This window comes from Lytechinus pictus, chromosome 7, assembly GCF_037042905.1.
Source record: "Lytechinus pictus isolate F3 Inbred chromosome 7, Lp3.0, whole genome shotgun sequence".
NCBI classification, from domain to species: Eukaryota; Metazoa; Echinodermata; class Echinoidea; order Temnopleuroida; family Toxopneustidae; genus Lytechinus; species Lytechinus pictus.
In genome coordinates this window covers 39,968,465-39,986,811 of record NC_087251.1, presented here as the reverse complement: position 1 = coordinate 39,986,811, position 18,347 = coordinate 39,968,465, and the positions used below count along the sequence as shown (strand labels likewise).

Below are 18,347 nucleotides of genomic sequence, written 5' to 3'. Positions count from 1 at the left end.
CAGGTCTGTTATTTGTCTCCAACATAAGAATGAAATAGTTTTTATGTGGGTTTAGTTATGAGAAGTTTTGACAAATTGTTACAATTTGACCAGCATAATAGAGAAACACACGGGACATCACATTTTCAGCAGAATATTTTCTCTTCATATTGCAAAAGAAAAAGACACTAAATGTATGTAATCAAATTGTGTTGGGCAGGGAACAATTACACCAAAGGATGTTCAATGCAACTGATTGGGGAAAACAATAAAGGGATGTATAATTACACAGTATTATCTTGACTTGAATTTATGTATTAATCATCTAAAATTCTGAATATGAATGAATTGATTAATCTCATAAAAAGTGACCATTAAACACCTTTGCTTTGAATACAGACAGGTTCAAGAAATTCATTGCTGGATCACCACCAGAAATTCAAAGAACAATGAAATACATAAATATTGACTGTGATATCATATTATATTTTAAATGCCATACAATTATTCATAATGATGCAAATGCTATTTATACCAAAAATTATAAACGTTTGAGCTGGAATTATAAAAATATAGCCTAATATTGCAAGGTATATGCATAAATTTGTATAATTAATTAACCGCAAACAGAAATAACCATCTTTCCGCCCGAATTCTTTGTTAAACTTCTAAATATACGCATATAACGCCTGTTCTAAAAGAACTTCACTGGTTGCCTGTGGTGGAGAGAATAAAATTCAAGATTTTGTTGCTTACATGGAAAATTCTTCATGGTTGTGCTCATTATTTTAATGATCTTATCTCAGAATATGTACCCTCTAGAAATCTGAGATCTTAACCTGGTACTCGAATCAAATGCTCATTTGGTGAAAAAGCTTTTGCTCATAGTGCTCCAACATTGTGGAATGCACTCTCATCAACAATACGCAATGCCAAGTCTATATAGAGTCATTCAAAGCCAACCTTAAGACATTTATTCTCATCATATTTCATATAACACCACCCTTCTGTGTAATAATTCCCTCTGTGCCTCTGAATAGCAAACTAGATAGAAGGTGCACTCTAAATGCTATATATTATTATTATTATTATTAACTTAGAAGGTATATGGGCATAGTTCATGAAAACTGGATGTAATCGTCTTCCATGAGTTCTAGGTCAGGTGATTCGGGTCTAAGGTAATTCATAGTCAATGAACTTTTACCATGTTGATGGAAGGGAGGTATTTTCTGAAATGTCTGTTACTTTGAAAAATAAATGGATCTACGTAATGCATGAAACTTGGACATAAATGTAGCAGTAATCGAGCATTACTGATCATTTTGCAAGTTTCAGGTCATGTGATCAAGGTCAAAGGTCATTTGATGTCAATGAACTTAGTATTTTATTATCATATATAATCGTGTTTTTTGTGAATTATTTTTTATCTTAGTTGTTTTAAGAGTTAGCACTGCTCCTGCATTGAATCGCTAAATGCACCTGTGAGACTGCCAGAGGCATTCCACTAGTTGAGGGTATTGATCAGTAAATTAACACAAAAGAGTTGCATAGAAATATATCTGCAGTATTCGGCACTTATACGTCTTCCTTTTAAATTTCATTCAATTCCTTTTAATTTTGTTTTAATATTGACATCGTAAGAATAAGATGGAAAATGTGTTGATTTTGTTAAGGCAATATTAATACCGCTACAAAATGAGGGGGACCAAAATTACATTTTCAGTCAAAACAATATGTTCAATGATATACTTCGCAATTCTTATCTCAAGTAGTAGGCCTGTGTGAAGTAATCATTCAAAATAATTTCAGAGGGAATGAATTTTTTTTCTGTGTTAATTATAATATTTAACTGGTATGATTTTGTTTTAAAATTTGTCTGTTTATTACTTGCATGTCTTTCAAACATTTATTAGCTTATTCCTTCATCTGAGGTTGTAAGATATTATGTTTTGTCACCAAATATGTATCTAACAGATGTTAATGTCACAGATTCTGTAAATTGTATTTTTGTATTGATATTTGATTTTGATGTTAGTCGAGTAGTGCCAGCAAAATATCTGTGATAATAAGTTATATTGCAGAATCTGAAAAAATATAATTCGTTGGTGCTTGTCCATGAAAACCAAGGATTTTGATACCAATTACGAAGTTCCGATTTAGTTTTAAGCAATAGAGCAGCATTTGTGGTCAATAAGTAATGATTAATTTTTCATAATTGAATATTAAATATTTTTCAATATTTTTTGTTCCACATGGTTCCTTTATTGAAATCACTATAATACATATTTTTCGACAATACATAATTGAATTATTAATAATAATATAGGGTATTTATATTGCGCACATATCCACCTTGTTAGGTGCTCAAGGCGCTCCTATATTACCCGGCTAAGCTAGGCGTTCATAGCGCACACAGCTTTTTAAGGAATTACTTCCTACCGGTACCCATTTACCTCACCTGGGTTGAGTGCAGCACACTGTGGATCAGTTTCTTGCTGAAGGAAATTACGCCATGGCTGGGATTCGAACCCACGACCCTCTGTTTCAAAGTCCGAAGACTAATCCACTGGGCCACAACGCTCCATATTAACACAGTATATGACACAAAATTTAGATATGTACAATACAATATTCCATGAAATTGCTGTAACATTGTTTTAGAAAGAAAAATCAAAGTGCAAAGGAAAGAAAAACTCCATACAAGAAATATATTTATTACAGAGAATGATATCTGAGAGACTTAATAATAGATAATAAAGTAAAAGATGACCTCCTTTTTACAGATTTCTTCTCTTTCAGAAATTCAGATTTATTATATATAGGCCTATATAATTTTCCATACCATAATAAGATTTTATTTCAAACAAAATATGGTTGAAACCTGGAAGACAGTGTTTGCATTTCACTGCAATTTTTTTTAACGATTATAAAATACAATTATAAAGAGCACCATTGTTTCCATAAAATCCTAATAATTTATTCGGGTTTGAAATTTTGATATGCAAATTGTTACGAGAAAACCCGTTTGAGTTGATATTTCGTTTGTGTGGGCACTAGAACAAGAAATGTGCATAATATTTATTTATTTCTTTATCATTATAACAGAAAGTACAAAAGTTATCTGTAACTTATTCAAATCGTAACAAAGCATCTTTCATATAAATAATTCTTTTCAATATTTTGAACTGAAACCACCTCATGTTTACATCTGCAGTTGAATAAAAAAAAAATTGGTAGTAGAACCTCCATATAGTTTTGTCAAAGTCAAACATTTATTTCCATTTGATGAGACTTGCAGTCTTTCAACTTAAAAAAATATTGTAAATATGAGCACAACCTTTTATACTTTATCAAAAGAAGTGCTTCTGGAATAATAGGCTCCATAGCCTTTGGTATAAGGTATTTATTGAAACCATATCAAATAGCGTTGCACATGCCATAATATTGAAGAAAAGTGTCGTGCACATTGAATTTGCTTTGAAAATCAAAATAGAGAAATTTTCCATCTGTTCCCAAAATATCATTAACAAAATGCACCCCATTAACACACCAAGATTTGAAAGATATTACATTATTATTCATTTCAATTTTTGGATTATTCCAAAGGGCTTGACATGCAACGTCATCAACAATTAGGCGGGTAAGATCTGAAAAGACCAATAATACCTGTGCCCAAAATGGGTTATTCATTGATATAAAAAGATGTATATGCTGTAGGCAAAAATGATGGAAACATGTGAAAACTGAAATTTCCAGGACAAGAAATAAACCTTCTTATCCATGAGATTTTTTTATGATTTGGAACGGATAAAGATATCAGTCATCTTAATACCATTACTTTCATTTATTTATATTGAAAATCACCCAGCACTGTGTATTACCCATTTTCCTGATTATGAATTTTTAAAGATTTGTAATCATTTAGCCCTCCTTAAATTTGATTTATCTCAGAGACTACCGGTATCTGCAATATAAGCTCATCGATCAAGGCACAGAGCTACCAACCATTAGGGGAAAAGCCTACCGGTAATTATTACGCTGTTCATATCAAATTACGCTAGTACGCTTTTGACGTCTGTTATTACGCTTTTCAGCGCCAACAGCTATGTACAAAATTTTAATACACAGATAATACATTGCTAGTCCAGGAGAAAAATCTCATATGGCCTTATTTAAAGAGTTTGTACAACCAACATCACAGAAAAGGTTCGATACCATAAGGGGGTAGTATGGACCCTCTAGATTACTGCTAGGTAGGTAGTATCAAATTGTGGTATCTTCATCAGAAGGAACTTCTATCACTGCTCTAAAACAGTGAAGGAACGTCTATATCACACACTTGTTAGACCCCACCTGGAATATACTTCGATAGCATGGCACCCAGGCACAGTCAAGAACACCAAATTGCTGGAAATGGTTCAGAGACGAGCCGCCCGGTTCGTCGCAGGGAACTACACACGGGGATCCAGCATTACAAACATGACAACACTTGGCTGGATGTCTCTCGAAGAAAGGAGGCGAAATCACCGAATCATCAACTTATATAAGATCATCCATGGAGAAACTCAACTTGACTTAAATGAATATGCCATAAGAAAAATAACAAGATTAAGACGATCCCATGATGAACTGTATGACGTCACTTCAAAGTTCATCACAACTACCCAACTGGCTAATTCCTTCTTCCCTGAAGCAATCTCCTGCTGGAATAGTCTCACAGCCAATACGGTATCCTCCAAAAGCACTGACATACTTGAATTAAAACTAAACAAGCAAAACCTGCAACAAAACAAAACATAGTAATAATACTCCCACTCTCGTCAGCCCTGAGTTACCCTTCCTGGTGGAGGACTTCAGGGAATGGAACTACAAGGTACCTTTTTTCTACAGTCGAATTTAAAGAGCAATGTAAAATAGCAAAAAGTTGAAAAAAATCAATATCCTTTAAGGGTAAGGTGAAATGTAAGTTGCCATATCTCCGCTTGTATACGCCATAAATACGTCATTCACGTATCAAAATGTTGCTGGGTGACAGCTCTAACGCTACAGTAACATTAAAAAATAAAATTTAGACATCAAGCCTTCAAAATAGGAATACACTCATGGACAATATCCACTTCCATCTCAAGTAGATATGAAAAAATTTATACGATAAAGTGATTTTGTGTTTGAGGCGCTCTATGTAACTACAGTGGGACTAAATATGCGTTTTTCATAACAAAATGAAGATTTTGGCAATATTTTTAAACACTATGGGCTACTTTTCACAATCTTGTAGTGCCGTTAGTTTGAGATCCAACGCTGCATGAATCAATTAGCATTTCTTGTTCACTGGGGAAATAATTTGATCCCAAGATTCCCAACCATATTCCATTTTCTTTCATCAAACTCATATTTAACTAATTTCTTTAATTGTTAATTCTTTTATAGGGTTCATTGGCCGAAAGGCCTCACCCAAGGGTTGGGGGGGGGGCTGCCAAAGTCACTCCATCCTTTTTCCGAAGTTTGTATATTTCTTGGAAAATTTGCCATTTTGAAGTCCCTATTGAGGCAGATAGCATTTCTACCATGTAATAAACCCTCTTTTATTCATTTGAAACCACTTTAAGACAAAGGAGTAAAGAGGTACTGGCAACCTTCTCGCTCAGGGGCGGGGGGGGGGGGGGTCTGCCAAACTCACCCAGCCATTTTCAGTATTTTGTCTATGTAAAAATCTGCCATTTTGAGGCCCCATTGAGGCAAAAGGAACATTTCTGCTATGAAGTGAAGCCACTTTTATTGTCATGAAATCACTTGGAGACAAAAGAGCACTTCTTTTTCTATCAGCTGCATATAAAGAAGTGCTAGGTAATCGAAGCCTAACACCCTCAGGGGCCTGCCAAAGTATACCCACCCCTTTTTCGTATTTTGCCTATTTATGGGAAAATCTGCCATTTTGGAGTCCCCATTGAGGCAAAAAGCTATTTCTGTTGTAAAGCAAGCCACATAAATTGCCTTAAAACTATATGGAGATGAAAGAGTAGCCCTTTTTGTCTCGCCCACCAGAGGTGAAGGCGAGACTTAGGGATCCAAATGTCGTCCGTCCGTCACAAGCCATATGACACATAACTCCACAACGGTAAGTCACTTTTCAATCAAACTTGGGTGGTAGATGGACTTGGGGGACCTGCATGTTATGCTGCATTCGGAGGTCACATGGTAAGGTTAAAGTTCATTTTCAGGTCAACGTTAAAGTTTACTTGCAAGACTCTCTTATGACACCTAACTTTGCAACCGTAAGTCACTTTTCAACCAAACTTGGATGTGATTTGCTTGGAGGCGACCTGCATGTTATGCTGCAGTCAGAGGTCACATGGTAAGGTAAAAGGTTATTTTCGGGTCAACATTACAGTTTACCTGCAAGACTTTTTTGACAAGTTTTAGTCCATCCCAGTCATTTCACAATGAAGTTTTGATACAATTCAGTTGCGTGCCCTAGCAAATCACAATATTTCTGGTTATTTTCATAAGTGGGCGAGACACAAAATCGCTTTTGCCTTGTTCTATCAGCTGTATACAAAGAAGACCATGTGGTGAGTGGACAAAATGACAGTAGACGATATGGCAATAAACCAAATGATTCTTTGTCGAAAAGAAATATATTTTTTGAAAAGTGAATTTTTTTTTTCTAAAGTGAAACAAATTTTTTTTGAAAAGTTAAATATATTTTGTTTTCAAAAGTGAAACATGTTTTTTTGAAAAGTGAAATATATTTGTTTCAAAGTGAAATATAGTTTTTTTTGGAAAAGTGAAATATATTTTTTTGAAAAGTGAAATATCTTTTTTTTTAAGTGAAATATATTTTTTTGATGAAGTGGAATATATTTTTAAAAGTGAAATATGAATTTCTTTGAGTGAAATGATTTAGTGGAAGAGAAACATATATAAGTTATTTAAGTGAAATATATCTTGAATTGATTCCCTATAGGCGTGCCATACACATTTTTGGAAATCTGACTTTCTTGCTGTAGTGGGGTGGGGGGGGGGGGGGTTACCGGATTGCTGCCTTTTTCATTCTTTGTTGGTTTGGGTGCTACATGGCCTCTCTCACTGTGTGGAGAAATTAGGTCAGGGCAGATTTGCAGACGAGACTAAGGATAAGCTCATTTACAAGATTTCATGGGGATATCAATTAGAGGCTTTGCATGGCATTCATGACGGATGATGTATTTTGGAATTATTTGGCATATATCATGAAATATACAGTACAATCTGTGTAATTGATACGAACATGGGGGGGGTAGTAGGCATGGACGGGGGGGCTGATAATCATTGTCCGAATATCAACTTCAGTTTTTAATATTCGAGCGAGCGAACATTTTTTAAAATTATTATTTAGCCTTTTTTACATGATGTGAAACGTGCAGAAATTATACATTTGGTCAAAAAATTACCAATACACGCGGATATTTGGGCACCTCGCAGTCCTCGTTGCCCTGCATTTTGCAGCCCACCCCCCCATTTACGTTTGGATGTGTAGGTCTGGAAGTGGCACTGAAGGTGGGAAAGGTTACCCAGGGGCTGCCCATTAAAACAGTTGGGATCTTGCTACTACTGATACTTGCTATCAGGCGATTGCACTTTATTGTCGAAATTATTTTTTTTTGTATATCATTCCAGAAATGAAATGTATTGGATCATGATCGATATATTTCTAATCAAGTGGTAATTGCAATGTTTATATTAAAATACTTCTTTTATTCCTCTTTGAAGGTGTTACATTATGTTCCCAATTCTGCTCATTTGGAGACGTTATAAAAGAGGTATTTGACATTGAAATCAGTTGTATTCATGTATTGATTTGCATTTGTTTTATTTCCATATACACAGTTAAAAACAAAAATAAATGCATCCATTCACTCATGAAAAATAAATATGAACGAGAAAATATATGCTACAGTAACATGATATATCACTAGATATGGGGAAAATCACTCACTCACTGGCAGGAATGTCAGAAGGTTGAGGGAATTGAAATTGGGAAAAAAAATAGATAGGCGGACGAAGGGATCGGATACAAAGGGGGCGGTAATAACCAGAGGAATGTGTAAGCAGGGGTATAGCTAGGCCTTTCCAGTGGGGGGGGGGGATGGAGGACCTTGATTACCGACAGATATCAGTACCGATTACTGACGTCCGACGACCAAAACTAGATATCCAACCCAGGGGCAGATCCTGGATTTTCGAGGGGGACATTATTGTTTACAAAAATTTTGACAAGTCCCACCCCCAAAAAGTCTTCGCTTTCACTGACACGTGCCTAACAATTTACACAAAAATAATATAAAAATAATAATTGCGAGTTAATTTTTTTCTGAAAATGTAGACCTAAAACGATACATTTTATGCACTTATTAATGAAAAGGATGGGTATCTTCCTTAATAAATTATGCGAGCGTTTGCGTGAGCTAAAAATTTTGATATTCCTTACTGGACCCTAGACATTCTAAGCAGTTTTACAGGATGGGTATCTAAACAGTCGTGCGGGCGCGAAGCGCGAGCTAAAACTTTTGATATTCCGACTTAAGAACTGGATATTCTAAGCACTTTTAGTAACCATGAACAAATTGGATTCTAACTGAAAAATTAATTGATGCGAGCGCGAAGAGCGAGCTGAAAATTTGAGATATTCCCCCCTGAAAACTGGACATTCTAAGCACCTTTTTTTTTTTTTTTGAACTATGAACAAGATGGTAGTTAAAAACAATTAATTGGTGTGAGCGCGAAGCGCAAGCTGAAATATTTTTATATTTCTACCTGAAAACCTTACATTCTAAGCACTTCATTTATAATTATGAACAAGATGGAATTTTATGCAAGTGCGAAGCTCGAGCTGAAATTTTTGATATTCCAACCTAAGAACTTGATATTCTAAGCAATTTCTATAACCGTGAACAAATTGGTTTCTAATTATGTATTTTTGATATTTTTTATTTTTTATATTCCGACCTGAAAACCGGAAATTCTAAGCACTTCATTTAACTATGAACAGGATGGATATATGCCTAAACAGTTATATGTGAGCACGAAGCGCCACCTGAAATATTTGAAATTCCGGCCTAAGAACTGGATATTATAAGCACTTTTTGTAACTGTGAACAAATTGGTTTCTAACTTAAATTTTTGATATTTCAACCTGAAAACTAGACATTTATCTTATTACCTAAAAGTTGTTCTCTACATTTTTCCTGTCCCTGGTCAGCCCAGTCCGTCCTCACTATCGGTACAGAGAGCTCTAAAAGTCACATTGCGTAAAAATCACAATTTACCGATAAAAGTGTACAGTTTAAATGACATTTACTGACAAAGATGGTGGAAGTAAAATACTGAATCAGTTGGAACAGCCCCGTGTGCCCGACAGTTTATCATTTTTTTCCGACAGTCTGCAGTCCAGTTTTTGTTTTCCCTTTCTCTTTAACTCTTTCTTCTTTTTCCCCTTCCCCCATTTTTCTCTTTCCTTTTTCCTCATTTCTTTCCCCTTTTTCGCTTCCTTTTTTTTTTTGCTTGTGACTCGTCAGGGGGGGGCAGTCTGCCCCCCCTTAGGTACGCTAGTGCCTATAGGCTCATATAATTTGGTGTGTATGATACTAGCATGGATCTCAGGAAGCCTATTGATTTTGAGGTGAAAAGGTCAGGTCACAGTGACATGTTTTCATCTTACCCTTCTGAAGTCCTTGTTAACGCGATAACTTCAGTTTAACTTAACCTTTAGGCTCATATAATTTGGTTTGTATGATACTAGCATAGATCTCAGGAATTCTATTGATATTGCTTTACAGGCGGGCGTATTATGTGCTCGCCCTAGCGACACTCTTGTTTTTAATTTTTTTTAATTTTTTATGCGTCATTGAAATAACTTTCAGTCAATTATGTACGGAGGATAGGCCTATTTGTTCTACTTTACCTTTGCAGGGATGCAGGTATATTGTATGATAAAATAAATGATCTCAAAATTGCACAAAAGTAGAACTTTATCATTCTTTTACATTGTATTTGGACACAAATGCGGTTCTTTTGAGATTCAGTCAGTCTGCAAGCCCCTGTGTTAATGAAGCAAATGAGCAAGATTTATCCAAGTCCTCTCGTGGCTGAATTCATGTCCCTGCAAAAATCTCGTGAATTGTGAGACTTTCTTTCTCAAAGAATTTAACCACTTTTTCCTTGAGTAATATTGATTATTTTTGTACCATAGGAAAGAGTAAATGTTACTCTTTTATATTGGTTATTTCTTTTGAATAAAATATTTTAAAAAATAAGTGAATTTTTGACCTGAAAAGATGCCTCAAACAGAATTTTCTTCCTCTGTTTTCACTTGCAAATTGTGCAAAATTTTGTGTTTTAGGCACAAACATTATTTATATCAACAGAAAGCTCAAACTCTATACTTTCTTACAATGTCACTCTTGATATGTGGCATCTTTTAGATGGGTCAGCAGCCAGCTCTTTCCATCAAGATGCAAGACGAGATTTCTGAAATTTCTGAGTAACATAAAATCCAGAGTTCTGATTGGCTGAATAATGTTTCAAAACAACGGGCGCGGGTAATTTGAAGAGATTACCACATGGTGAGTGTGACCTTGCAGAGGCCCAGTGTGGGGAACATTGGAATTTGCGTGGGTGTGTGGTCTCTATGACCAATCAAAGCGCAGTATTCTTGTTTTTGAGCTGCTAAATGTACTTGGCCTATGAAAAGCTGGCTGCTGACCCATCTAAAATACCTCTTATAGAAATTATATCATATTAAAGCTAAGATCCTCAGCTTTATCATGATCTAAGAATCATTTGTGCTCAAACAGAAATCAAGTGGAAAAATAACGACTTTTGTTGCATGAAAATAATTTTCTTTCATGTTTTAGATCAAAATTTTCACCTATATTACACAATCTTTTAAAAAATCAAAACACATGACCTGAAAGAATTACTTTTTTTCTTTATAAAGATACAAAAAACATTAAATTTTGTCAATATTTAGAGCAGCAATGGCCGAATAAAAAGGTGTTTTCGTCCCACCAAGCTCATTAAGGATGCAAAAATCCTCTAGTCCTGAATATCACTTGGATAAAAGAAGCTACTTTTTAGGGCTTGCCGACTGACTGGATTAGTTTGACAAATAATGGGGAAAAACAGTAAACTTGTAAACCAAGTGTCACACATTCATACTAGGAATACATCAACTCAGATATCGTTCAAGCACTGAAATCACTCCATCATCACAACACTAAAAATTGTAAACAGACACTTCAAAGAAACAATTGTGAGGGTCAAACCACGTTGTGTGCTTGTGTTGTTGCGTGTGTTTTCAGTGTGTTTAGTTATGTTTGCAGTGAGTTGGATCTTGTGATGACTGAGGAGAGAATGAAAGAACCGAAGTGAGTATACACACTGAGATAGGGATATAGATATAGTATAGATATAGATATAGTAGGGGCATTGAGGCATTGCCTCGAAGCTCATTATTGGCGGTGGGAGCCCTGGGTGTGAAACAAAACATTTCCATTGACGAGTGGATAACATGCGTGACTATGGGGTCTCGAAACAAGTATTAATTGGCATGTGAAACCCTACCCTTAACAAGTATTAACTGACTGCTAGTTTTGAATTAAAAGCAGCATTAAATATATCTTTATTTATTTTCTTTATACAGGTTATGGCAACATCTCCCCTTCCACTCGTGGTGGCCAATCCTTCACCATCGTATATGCCTTGATTGGTATTCCTCTCTGTGGTGTTGTCCTGGCCCAGATTGGCGCCAAGATCCATGCTAAGTTCAAGCTCCTCATCAACAAGATCTCACAATGCTTTGAACAATGCCAGACAAGATCTTGGGTGATACCCACTGTACAAGGATTGGTCCTCGCTATAATCCTTTTCGGATTTGGTTTGATAATACCTGCTGCTTGTTTCTCTGTGATCGAGGGATGGAGTTTCTACGAGTCTTGGTATTACTGCTTCATCACTTTGACAACCATAGGCTTTGGTGACTACGTAGCAGGTATGATTATCTTTATGTCCTTTCATATTTGGGAGTGGTATAATTTTTTCAAGTTAATGAGAATTTTAATTCAATTTTTTTTCTCCAAACTGTGGACATGTATTTTATATCATGATGAGCCAAAGATTAAGGGGGACACAATATTTATGGTGTGGGGGCAACATTTCTAAAATTCACAAGTCAAATTTTATTTCATTATATTTAATTTCATTCATCAAAAACCTGTAACACTACCAGGGCCGCAGCCAGGATTTTGTATGAAGGGGCTCCGAATTATAAAGAGTGAACCCTTTCTAGTTCATGATCAGTTCTATTTCTCCCCGGGGCTGTTATATTTTGTTGCATATCAAAACAACATCCACCGAATGACTGGTTATGGTGGTACTAATTAGTTTTATATTACTGTTTTTATACTAAAAAATACATGGAATTATTAGTATTTTTCACAAAAAAAAGTTATATGCACAACTCAGTGACATGCAAATGAGACAGTCAACGATGTCCCGCACTCACTCTTTCTTTTGTTTTTTATTGTTTGAATTACCATATACAATATTAAATTTTTACAGATTTGACAATAAGGACCAAATTGACTGAAACATAGTATTAATGCTAATTCCACATGTTCAGGGAGAATTAATCGTTTCACTTGACAATGAGGAGAAAATTAGAATATTTCACATTTCATATCATGAAATAGAAAGGAAATAGTGGATGACGTCATCAGTCTCCTCATTTGAATACTGACCAAGATGTGCATACAACTGTTCTGTGAAATTAAGCGAAACTTTAAAATTTCATAACTTTCTTATTTCACATCTGATTTTGATGAAATTTTCAGTGTTATGCTTGTTGGATTTATTTCTTTTTATTCAAATCAACCTTTTATTGGGGTAGACTTGTCCTTTAAATGTATAGCAACATTTCCAACCCCAATCCTCCATATATTTTCAGTCCTTTTTGTCTCGCCTGCATAGCAGAGCGAGACTATAGGCGCCGCTTTTCCGACGGCGGCGACGGCGGCAGCGGCGTCAACATCAAATCTTAACCTAAGGTTAAGTTTTTGAAATGACATCATAACTTAGAAAGTATATGGACCTAGTTCATGAAACTTGTACATAAGGTTAATCAAGTATTACTGAACATCCTGCCTGAGTTTCAGGTCAAATGACCAAGGTCAAAGGTCATTTAGGGTCAATGAACTTAGACCATGTTGGGAAAATTATTTTCAAAATCTTAACCGAAGGTTAAGTTTTTGAAATGACATCATAACTTATAAAGTATATGGACCTAGTTCATGAAACTTGGGCATAAGGTTAATCAAGTATTAGTGAACATCCTGCTCGAGTTTCAGGTCACGTGACCAAGGTCAAAGGTCATTTAGGGTCAATGAACTTTGGTCAAGTTGGGGGTATTTGTTGAATTACTATCATAACTTTGAAAATTTATGGATCTAGTCCATGAAACTTGGACATAAGGTTAATCAAGTATTAGTGAACATCCTGCCTGAGTTTCAAGTCACATGACCAAGGTCATTTAGGGTCAATGAACTTTGGCCAAGTTGGGGGTATTTGTTGAATTACCATCATAACTTTGAAAATTTATGGATCTAGTCCATGAAACTTGGACATTAGGTTAATCAAGTACCACTGAATATCCTGTGCGAGTTTCAGGTCACATGACCATGGTCAATGGTCATTTAAGGTCAATGAACTTTTGCCGTGTTGGGGGTATTTGTTAAATTACCTGGGTATTTGTTAAATTACCTTCCTAACTCTGAAATTTTATGGATCTAGTTCATAAAACTTGGACATAAGAGTAATCAAGTATCACTGAACATCCTGTACGAGTTTCAGGTCACATGACCATGGTCAAAGGTCATTAAAGGTCAATGAACTTTGGCCGTGTTGGGGGTATTTGTTGAATTACCATCCTAACTCTGAAAGTTTATGGATCTAGTTCATAAAACTTGGGATATAAGAGTAATCAAGCATCACTGAACATCCCCTGTGAGTTTCAGGTCACAAAACCAAGTCAAAGGTCAGTTAAGGTCAATAAACTTAGGCCATGTTGGGGTAATTGTTGAAGTGCCATCATAACTTTGAAAGTTTATGGATAGAGTGAATGAAATGTGGACATGGGTGTAGTTGACAGTCTTAAGTCTCCGTTCAAATGTCATTTATGGTCAATGAACATGGTATTATGTCATTGTATGAATGGTGTTTTTGTGAATGATTATTTTATAGTAGTTTTCAAAGTTAGCACTGCTGCTATATTAAATCGCGTAATGCAGGCGTGACTGCCAGAGGCGTTCCACTTGTTTAATATTTTGATTCTGATTATGAATGGCTATTAATGATCTTGTCATTTCAGGTACCAACTCTGACATCCCATACACTGTGGTCTACAAATGGTTTACCCTCCTCTGGATCTTCTTTGGTCTTGTCATCATGGCAACTGTTATCTCTAAGATGACTGACTGGCTGTCAGAAAGGACAGAGAATGCCAAGGTCTTCATGAAACAAGGAAATAAAAAAGAGGACGGAAGCGATGACAGTCATGGAAAGCTAAATGGCGATGAAAGAGACAAAAATGTTGAAAATGTAGAAATGGAGGAAGAAGTTAATGGTCAGCAAAAATGTTGAAAATGTAGAAATGGAGGAAGAAGTTAATGGTCAACAGTAGCTATTTATCAGTATAGATTGTACATTGTATCATTTTTTATGTATTTATTTTTTATCAGATTTTTTGGAGCGCATTTTTTACATCATTCTTTCACCTGCTTATGAAGAGTCTTATACAGAAACTTGATTTCTGGTTATGATCATTATTGTATTGCTCTTTGACGTTAAAATTAAATGAAAGGTCAAGGTCAGAGTAACATGTTTTCTTGTTACCCTTCTGAAGTCCTTGAAAGCGCGATATCTTCTTGGTGGGTATGATACTAGCATGGTTCTCAAGAAGCCTATTGATTTTGAGGTCCAAAGGTCAAGGTCACAGTGACATGTTTTCATCTTAGCCTTCTGAAGTCCTTGTAAACGCGATAACTTCAGTTTAACTTCACCTAGGCACATATAATTTTGTGTGTATGATACTAGCATTGATCCCAGGTCAAAGTTCAAGGTCACAGTGACATGTTTTCATCTCTTAAGTCCTTGTTGTAAGCTTGATAACTTCAGATTAAATTAACCTAGGCTCATATTATTTGGTGTGTATGATACTAGCATAGTTCCCAGGAAGCCTTTTGATTTTGAGGTCCAAAGGTCAAGGTCACAGTGACATGTTTTCATCTTAGCCTTCTGAAGTCCTTGTAAGCGCGATATCTTCAGATTAACTTAACCTAGGCTCATATTATTTGGTGTGTGATACTAGCATGGTTCTCAGGAAGCCTATTGATTTTGAGGTCCAAAGGTCAAGGTCACAGTGACATGTTTTCATCTTAGCCTTCTGAAGTCCTTGTAAACGCGATAACTTTAGTTTAACTTAACCTAGGCTCATATAATTTGGTGTGTATTATACTGAGGCCTTAGATTTGAGGTCAAAGGTCACAGTGACAAGTGATGACAGATATGGAAAGCTAAATGGTGATGAAAGAGACAAAAATGTTGAAAATGTAGAAATGGAGGACGAAGTTAATCGTCAGAAGTACTTAGCTATTTATCAGTATATATTGTACATTGTATTTTTTATTTATTTTTTTAATCATATTTTTAGAGCGCATTTTAACGACATTCTTTCACCTGCTTATGGAGAGTCTTATACAGAAACTTGATTTCTGGTGATGATCATTATTGTATTGCTCTTTGACATTAATATTAAATGAAAGGTCAAGGTCACAGCCCTTCTGAAGTACTTGTAAACACGATAACTTTAGTTTTACTTAACCGAGGCTCATATAATTTGGTGTGTATGATACTAGCGTGGATCCCAGGAAGTCTGCTGATTTGCAGGTCAAAGGTCAAGTCGTCACTGTCCACTTATCTTGCTTGACCAATAACTCCATTTTCCGCGTTACAGGCGGGCGTATTATGTGCTCGCCCCAGCGACACTCTTGTTTTGGGATGAGACTAGTATGATACCAACTGTGTATATGATATTGATTTCCTTTTGAAAATTTAATTACTTACCTTTATTACTTTATTTGTTTATTAAATTGTTTGTTCATGATTCTAAAATATACAACTTGAAATTCATATGGGATTGGAAATTTAATTATTCACCCTGGCAGTTTTCTTACAATGTACTATTCCAGCATGTGACATAATTAAGTAAATCCTTAGAAGGGTATTATAATAATCAAGTAACTTAATTCATTGCAAGCAACTAGAAAATAAACATTGGCATATTTTGCATATTGGAAGCACATAAGTTGGAAGCATATATGAAGGGGATACATGAAACTATATATTTAAGATCCATGGTTTGAGGGAGAGTAAACTTCCACTTTGTCAACTCTGTGTGTTTTTATTGTTTTTATAATACCCTATGTTAATGTTTTAAAACCCATTTTGAGTATTCGCTCCACCCCCCCCCCCCCCACTGTTGTCTGTAAGTATAATTCATGTCCAATGTATAGTATCTTCATTCATTAATCTGTTATGTGATATATCGACTGTTTATTTGGCAACACGAAATTTGCTCCGGCAACAATTGCTCTTGGCTTTATTTTGTCTGAGATATAGGGGGTTAGGGTTGGAATAGGGTTTTATGTTAGATTTAGGGATGGGTTTGGGATAGGGTATAGTGTTAAATCCAGGGTTGAACATGGCCATTCCATTAGTGTGTGAAGTTTACATCGGAGCTATTGTCGCCGGAGCAAATGTCATGGAACTGTTTATCTTACGCACATTGTCACATTGCATGCTACAATAACAGCGTCATGTTAAATACCCGAGACTTTATTAGAGGCTGTATGTGTTACTTTAGCTGACATGTTAACAAAACCGTTACTGGCTGTATTGAATGTCTTCCATTGAAAATACCTAAGAGGCTTTTACTTAGATAGAAATTCAACTGATCTCACATGATATCAAAAGTGAGAAAATTATGCTTTTGGTGGTTGATGAAAATCGAACATTTGACAAGAACATTTCAAATTGATGGAAAAGAGTGTTTATGCCACACAATTTTTTTTTTGCTATTTTTTTTACTATCATATTCCATAAAGTAATTTGAAGTACAACTTGAAATTTGGACAGTATGAAGTAAAAATAATTAATCTTTTAGACAAGCTATATAAAAAGTGCCTTTTGAAAACCAAATTACTTAAAACAAGTTTTTGTGGACTGCTTGGAGGTTCCAATGAGATTTGGAATCACACAGTGTGAACAACTCATGTTTGAATGGTTTCCTAAATTTTAAACGTTTTATCCCTTTTTTAAAGCTCTCACATAGTTCATCTATATTCTATAATTACTTGTGTGGCATTTTGTTGATCAATTTTTAGAAGTTATTTATATCATTTTAAGGAAGTAATATATCATTATCTGTTCATTTTTCATTTTCAGTTCATTTTTTTTTTTCAACTTATTGTGGGTTAATGGGTCTCAGAGTTCATGGTGGCATAATGGATACACTACAGTATGCAAACAAACATTTAGTGATGGTGACTGAATAAATTATCTTGACAGGGGAAACAATTATTTTGCCTGTTGCTTTCTATTTCGAACAAAATGCAGTGTTCATTGAAATTCATAGAAACGCGATTGTATCATGTACCGAAAAAGGTATATTTGCAAAATCGTAATATATTCCATTTGCTCTTTTGAAAAGAAAAGCCTCCCCCCCCAAAAAAAAAAAAAAAACTTGCCAATGAACAGTATGAATTGAATTGTTTAATAGAATAAGAAATGCGATAATGAATTGTAATAATACTCAAAATTTCAATTTTAAAATGAGAATATTGTATGACACTACAATGTTCTCATTTTAAAATTGATATTTTGAGTTTTATTTTGAGTAATGACACGTCATGGCTAGTTAATGTTGAAAGGATGTGAAATGATTAAAAAAATGGGCAGATACAGGGAGCATTTCATGACAAGTTTTGTATCAGATGCAAGGATTTGTTGGTGAAAATCACCGATGAAAATCCTTCATGAAATGCTTCCATGAATGGATAGTTACAGGGAGGTATGGGAAGAGAGCACAATCAGTGGATTAAATGCTATTCATGTAGAAGGGAGAGAGGGAGATGATTGTAAGGAAGGGAGTAGATTAAATGAAATGAGGTGGTGGTTTGTTCCACATACATTCGTAATTCCGAAGCTTCGTTATTCCGAAGGTTCGGATATTCCGAAGGTTCGTTATCCGAAGGTTCGTAATTCTGAAGGTTCGT

At 35.3% G+C, this 18,347-nt stretch overlaps 1 protein-coding gene across 1 annotated transcript in view; it reads left to right on the top strand.

Annotated features, from left to right (window-relative positions):
- The window catches only part of LOC135154663 (potassium channel subfamily K member 10-like), a 28,895-nt gene extending 11,981 nt beyond the window's left edge, over positions 1-16,914 (top strand). Inside the window, exons 2-4 of the mRNA XM_064101507.1 lie at positions 3,931-4,005; positions 11,663-12,010; positions 14,384-16,914. Of these exons, the coding sequence (XP_063957577.1) occupies positions 3,931-4,005; positions 11,663-12,010; positions 14,384-14,655 (695 nt within the window). The 3' untranslated portion in view covers positions 14,656-16,914. The remainder of the gene's footprint in view (positions 1-3,930; positions 4,006-11,662; positions 12,011-14,383) is intronic.
- The last annotated feature ends 1,433 nt before the right edge of the window (positions 16,915-18,347 follow it).